The 6,930-nt window shown below is 41.7% G+C and overlaps 1 protein-coding gene across 1 annotated transcript in view; it reads right to left on the bottom strand.

Moving 5' to 3' along the window:
• Nucleotides 1-211: 211 nt before the first annotated feature.
• olfml2bb (olfactomedin-like 2Bb) overlaps nt 212-6,930 on the bottom strand; it is a 9,526-nt gene continuing 2,807 nt past the window's right edge. The window contains exons 2-9 of the mRNA XM_020625075.1: nt 6,243-6,515; nt 5,968-6,075; nt 4,427-4,591; nt 4,032-4,281; nt 3,439-3,918; nt 3,140-3,316; nt 2,568-2,764; nt 212-1,819 (exon numbers count right to left, since the gene is read on the bottom strand). Of these exons, the coding sequence (XP_020480731.1) occupies nt 1,430-1,819; nt 2,568-2,764; nt 3,140-3,316; nt 3,439-3,918; nt 4,032-4,281; nt 4,427-4,591; nt 5,968-6,075; nt 6,243-6,515 (2,040 nt within the window). The 3' untranslated portion in view covers nt 212-1,429. The remainder of the gene's footprint in view (nt 1,820-2,567; nt 2,765-3,139; nt 3,317-3,438; nt 3,919-4,031; nt 4,282-4,426; nt 4,592-5,967; nt 6,076-6,242; nt 6,516-6,930) is intronic.

Genomic DNA, 6,930 nt, shown 5'->3' with positions numbered 1-6,930 from the left:
GTAGTCTTAAAGCTGAAGCTAAGTGAAGCAAAGCTATGGCCCTGATGTTAATCCATTACAAGACCACTCCAACTGTTTTCCAGCTAAATATTGCTTTCTGGGGCTAGTGCACTATGAAACATCTGACAGATAAGGTTCCAAAATAACCTCACAGAAACAGAAATCAAATATTTTGCAGTTATCCTTCAATCCCACATCACATGATCATCACATGACTTCTATTTCCAAGTACTGAACTCACCGAGGGTCATTACAGAAACCAAAGCCTGCTCTGTGTATACTGGTGGAAAGTTTTCTCTGCATTAAGAATTATTTTTGCAAAATAAGGTTTGTTTAATCTACTTAAATGCAGATTTTCTGGAAGAATGAGATTAACCGAATAGCTACTGGCTTTTCTCAAACCACTGATGTACGGTTAAATATGGAAGTGAACTGCTGAGCTTGCTCCACAGTGGTTTCTCCACCAGTGTTAATATGCAGAGGAACAGCTTTACAAGGTTTTTCATAAATCTGAGGAAAAGTGCCATTTGAAGAAATGTATATACATTTATTTCAGTTCATTAATTATGGCCCTTGGGGTTTGACTTTATTTCCACTTGTTTTGTGACTTCTCTTTGTGAGGTAAGCACTGCTCTGTACCATTAAGGTACAGGTGATCATAAAATAAAGTTTAAGTGAGCTGGTAAGAGCATCATAACTGAAGGCGGTCTTATGTGATCGAAGTGTAACGAGTGCCTCATAGAAGGCTAAAAGCAAAAACCAAAGTGGTTTTGTTCATTTTAAGTCTTACAGCATAAACACTACTGCTCTTCAAGTGATGCATAACGTAAAATGAGTAATAGCGTTTAGTTTAGAAAATAACATAACACAAAAGTAGACACAAGCAGACATTAATTCGGCTGATTTGTGTAAGTGATCTGACATTCACATCTCCACCTTCTTGACAAAAAAAGATTCATCTCCTCTGGCTGAAATGAAATGTTCCTCATGGTATATTTCAGGTTCCATATAGTCCCTTTTCTTTTTATTAAATCAATCAAAGATTACCTTGTTGAACTTGGTGTGACAAATAGGGGTGTAATGAAACTAAAAAAGTAGAAACCGCAAAACAAGACAAAAAACAAAAAAACTGTGATACCAGAAGATGGAACCAGTACCCGCCACCCCAAAAAAACCTAAACAAAACAAAACAAGAAAATATGAGGTAACCAAAGTGTGGATTATAGATGGCTGGTTAATACTGATGTTGGTGTGTGTGAGTATGGTAGTGCAGCAGCTGAGGTCAGTACTAAAACAGATTCAGTTAGAGTGAACCCACAGTCAGTTAATCACAAAACACTGGTCACATTCAGTTTTCTTGTTTTTTCTGTCCTCGGCTTTGTTCTGACCCATTGCTGCTGTCAAACCATCATTTCTTCCATTACTTCTACTAATAAGCAAAGATAAGATCATACATCATCTGCTGTCCATTGTCCCATGCGTACAGTTTCTTATCCAGGGGACAGTAAGCCAGCTGGGAGGTGTGCTCGTACATGTTCGTGAATGCCAGGCTTGGCACGGTGTGTGTGAGTGTGTGTGTGTCAAAGGCGTATGTCACATTGGCGTAGCGACGCGTCATACTGTCCACAGCGTAAAGCACGCCACAAACAAGGAAGCTGTTTCCGTAGAGACCACGTCGGAGGCCTGTGCGAAAACTGCGTACCGGCTGAAGGTCTTGGGGACGCAGGTGGGTGAGCAGGATGACTTCCTGGTGGAAGCCCTCTGTGTCCAGAGCAGGGTAGAGTAACCACAGGCCCGACTCGTCCACCGCAAACTCCACCTGGGACAGAGAAAATGCACTCATTGAAATGGCTCTTTAGTCTTTATTGCCTTTATCTTTTATTGCCTCACTACCACTACTACTACTGGTACTACTGGCAGTATGACAGGTACCATGGCTACTACTACTGCTATCACTAAATATGCTGAAAATATTACTATAACTGCAATAAAAAGGTATAGTCTATAGTTTACCTTGATTTTTGTCTGTTTGCATGTTACAGTATCATTTTTATCTAGTTTCTTTTTATCCCATTTTATTTTTGTGGTAATGCATTACTTCATCATATGTAAAACCCTTTAACTGACCCTGTGTCTGAAAGGTGCTAAACAAACTAAGCTGCCTTGCCTACCGACACCGCTAAAGATGCCTGATTAACATGGTGCATCTCAATTGCTTAATTCTTTCACAAACAAAAATATAAATACAACAGTTTGTCATTTTAAAGGCCATTTCACAGCCAGGAATGTCACAACGACATTCTCAGGCACTGATACTGAAAACCCAACTGGAGCCAGATATACTACACAGACAACAGACAGTAACAGATAATGCAAACCCCCACCCACCCCCGCCATAGTGTTGATCTTCTCATCTCACTCTTGGAATCAAAAACAGTGCTTGGATTTAGTGTTTTGTTCCCCTCACTGACCTTTTATGACACTTTAAAATGTTCCAAGTGTATAATCCTCCAGTAAATCATCAAACTGTGTTACCTCACAGTTACCACACACACACATAACCTTACTTCGGTTTGTGTCCTTTGAGTTTGCTCCTCCAGTAAAGCATCGTCCAGTGTGGTCCAGGCAGCAACATATCGGTGTCTCAGGTCATATCTGATGATGTCCCTGCTGAATGCACGATTGTAGTAGAAAGCCCCGTTATAAACAACGTGGCCTGTTCCAGTGAAGCTGTAGGGCAACTTGTACGAACTATGCCTCTGACCTGAGTAGGAAGAACAAGCAGGAAGATGGTCGTGCTCACAACACACAACAGGATGCTTAGGACAAGAGTAACCATGACTGTGTATCAAGGCATGAGCCATCCATCTACTCTCTATAGAAATTATTTTTCTAGTTTAGTTTTTCGTCTCATAAAATGCTTCTTCACTCATGTACAGAACAGAAGTGCAAGACAAATCAACAGCTCCAAGTCTATCCAAAACAAAACACACCCAAACAGAAGTGAGAACAACAGGACACAAATGGACCAGAAGAAGGTCCTCTACACGGGTACGACTGCACACAGCTTACTGGGTTGGCCTGCCTGGAAATAAATTCTGGGTTTATTCCCATTTGCACACTCAAACACCTCCTATACCTGATTTGAAAGCGTCCATGTCTCGGAACTCAAGGAGGTTGTTGCCATAGTGTCCAATGGTTAGGTAGATGACGCTACCATGGCCACGAGCATCTCTCATCCAGGCTCCGTCACTCAGACCATAAGAGTTCTGCTGGAGCGGTTCGGAGATGCTGGCTACTGTGTCCTTGCACACTGCTGCAGGAGCACACAGGGAAGGTGACACAGTTAATCCAGGCTCATACTTGCTTATTACAGCTTTAATAATTCTAAAATATGTGCACTCACTGACTGATAAACTGAACTATGTGTATCGCTACCAGATCTTTTGGTGGGCCTTGGTTGGTCAGCCAAGCTCTCTGTCCAGCTGAGTCGACTTTTTTGTCCCGGCCGAGACTCGGCTGTGGGAGATGTATTTATGGGTGGAGCTATACCGGTGGTGGTATGCTGAGTGACAGGGGTGGTAGGCTGAATTCTAGCAGTCGTAGTTTGCTGGGACGTAGTTGTCAGTTTGGTTGTCGTTGGTTTTGGAGTTGTTGTAGTAGTTAATTCACTCTTTGGTTTTATGGCGAAGGGAGCTGGGTTGGCTGTGGTTGTGATTTGGTGAGTGGTGGTGGTGGTGGGGGAAGCTGTTGGCTGCTGGGTGGGTGCAGGACTGCTTAGTCTCCTTGACAGATCCTTGTAGTCTGGTTCATTGCTAACAGTACGTGCAGGTCTTGGATTCTGGTTAGGGACAGTCCTAGCAGTTGAGAACTGCTCAGAGATCAGTAGATCCACTAAAGTACTGGCAGGTAGAGTAGCTGTAAAAGGAGGAAAATGAGATAAGAGAAGACAGTTTAACACATATTTTTTACTTCAGCTAACTAGTAACTGTGGCAGTTGTCAGCATGTAACATAGTAACATCACACATACCATTCTTTCCTGTCCCTCTCTCATTCTCCTTATGGCTCTCCTCCACTGCCTTGTAAAAGGTCACGCCCCTGATGACCATGCGTTTCTTGTCTTTGATTGGCTGCCTTGGCTCTGTCTTCTCTTTGATTGGCTGCCTTGGCTCTGTCTTCTCTTTGATTGGCTTTTGACTTCCTGTCTTATTCCTGGATGGCTGTTGTTGTTCCAGACCATCTTGCTGTTGGTTCTTCTTCAGTGGACGGTCAGAATTCTTCTGCAACATTACAAGCAACATTCTGTCCAGTTTATAAAAAATATGGGTTTTGTAGCTGAGAGAACAATATTTTTATAAAACAGATAAGATGTCAGAGTGTGTCTTTGCTTCTGATCTGTTAGACACATTTTCAGACTGGTAATACCTCCTTGTTCGCGTAGGCAGGTGCTCCACTTTTCTGTCCTGCACGTTCCAGATCATTCACTTTGGTTTTTTTCTGCTGGGTCTTCTTCTCTTTCTCCTTTTCTTTTGGTTTCTCCTTCACACATTCTTTCTCTCTTGTCCTCCTTGTAAAATTATGGGCAAAGGCCTGGAGTGTGCACACAGGATGAAATGAAGGGTAAACTTTACTGTTAACATTATGTGCAAACTGCATCAAAATACATGGTTTCCTTTAGGCCCAGTCCAGCTGTCTTAGACAACCAATAACACCACATCACTGATGAATTAAATCTGTTCGATTGATCTCCAACAGCAGGAAGACGACACTGCTCTTCATCAGCAAGCTTAACTAGCAGCAGTGTTGTCCATTTGGCAGGAAGCATCAGGAGACATGGAAAATGCTCTCTCAATGGAACTCTATCACTGTCAGCATCACTGATGCTATAAGCGACCGCTCACTGTGAACAGTCTTATTTGATTATATTAATTACAAATGATGATAACATAAATTATGGCTATTTGTTTTAGGAAGTTTTCTTACTAATCTTTCTGCCTCAAAATGTCCTTCCTGAAGATGCCACGTCACTAGTTTCCTAAATGAATCCATTCTGCCTGTGAGACAATGGCAGAATATAATATGTAATTTAGTCCAATCCAAGCCACAGTCAGTTATGGGTAAGGTTTCTCTCCATCTACTTGTGGTTTTCTTCATTATAGAGAACAGGTTGTTTAAGTACTTTGGGGCATTTTATGCCTTTATAAGATAAAGTGGAGACATGACAGGAAAAGACGATACAAATGTCCCTGGCCAACACTGCAGTTGACGGTCAGCACCATCAACCCTGAGACCGCTATGCCACTTGTTCTGCGTTAGGAGGGACATTCCCGTTATACAAGATAATAATATACATCAATCTACCATTAACACAGAATCCTATTGAAATGTACAACAGAGTGCATAAGGCATGCAAAGAGTTGCAATGAAGTCTGAGGACCTTCAAACTAATACAAAAGAACTACATTTATACATTCAGCCTAAAATTGCTGTGAGCACACTGTTAACATTACTGATTAATCTAAATGAGCCTATCTAAAAATCTAAAAAGTTCGATCATTTTGATTAAAGCAATAGTGAGAGTAACAGGACACTTTTTAGTGAGTACATAGAACTGTATGATTGAAAAATGAGGAACCATGTGGAAAATATACTCTGCACACACAAGTGTGTGTGTGCATGTGTGTGTTTGCATTTGTATGGCTACATATGTTGAGGACCAGTTTGAGTTTTAAACCATTGGAGTGAGGACATTTTGGTAACAATCTCACACAGCTTCAAAGGAATAAGACTTGGTTTTAGTGTCAGGTTTAGTTTCAGGTTAGGTGTTAGGGTTGGGCATTTTGTTGTGATGGTTAAGGTTATGTGTTAGGGTAATGGGCTAACGAATGCACTGTATCAACGAGCGTCCTCACTAAGATAGCTGTACAAACATGTTGGTGTGTGTGTCTGTATACGTGCGCCCTCACTTTCTCCATGTTGTCTATCTTGGTCAGCAGTTTGGTAGTGACAGAGTGGAGTTTTAACAAGTCCATTCCATACAGAGAGCCTTCCAACAGGTCCATGATAGTTGCCAGCTTCATAGAAACAAATAAATGACACAGAGAGTTAAACAAGGACAGAGAAAGAAAAACTATTATTGGGGACAACATCTTTTCCTAAAGCCTCTCAACTCAATCAAAACATTAGTCTGATACCTATAAGAGTCACAGTGACAAAGTTCCCACATGGTGTGTGTTTCTACCTTGATGTTATCCTTGCCGGCCTCCTGTAGTTTTTTAAACCTGTATTCTCCCTCACAGGGGTTGACAGCTGAAGGTGGAGCCATACACACACACTTCTTGCAGTCCGTCCCCTTGGTAACCGTCTCCACGGTGTAAAAATCTTGAGACAATGATGCTGTGTCGCTGTCATGGACACGGCTGCAGTCAGAGCGTTTGATAGGTCGAACGATGCAGCGACACACGCAGTCGGACCCTGACGACACAGTCTTCACTTTATCATAATCACCCAGCAACTGAAAGAGGGAGGAAGTTTGTTTTATTCCTTCTCTCTATATTTTTCACTTTACTCAGGTAAATCAAGCTTTAAATTAATAATACAATAAACTTTAATATGAACGTATAACCAACACTTTGTCAAGGGTGTGAGGGGTCTGCAGAGGATCACTGCTGACCCCTCACACCTCAGATACAATCTGTTTGAACTCCTCCCCTCTGGAAGGCGTTACAAGTCACTGTGCACTAAGACAACCAGGCACAGAGACAGTTTCTTCCCCCAGGCCATCAGTCTGATGAACACTTAACCAATGACAGTATGACTGGACAATAACCCTCAGTCCAACACCTGTAAATATACATTGTACAGATTATACAGCTTCGTACAGGTCTCTATTTTTAAGTACTCTGTTTTTATTCCTATTTATCTCATTT

Source organism: Monopterus albus, unplaced genomic scaffold (genome assembly GCF_001952655.1).
Source record: "Monopterus albus unplaced genomic scaffold, M_albus_1.0 scaffold345.1, whole genome shotgun sequence".
NCBI classification, from domain to species: domain Eukaryota; kingdom Metazoa; phylum Chordata; class Actinopteri; order Synbranchiformes; family Synbranchidae; genus Monopterus; species Monopterus albus.
This window is presented reverse-complemented; position numbering and strand designations above follow the sequence as displayed.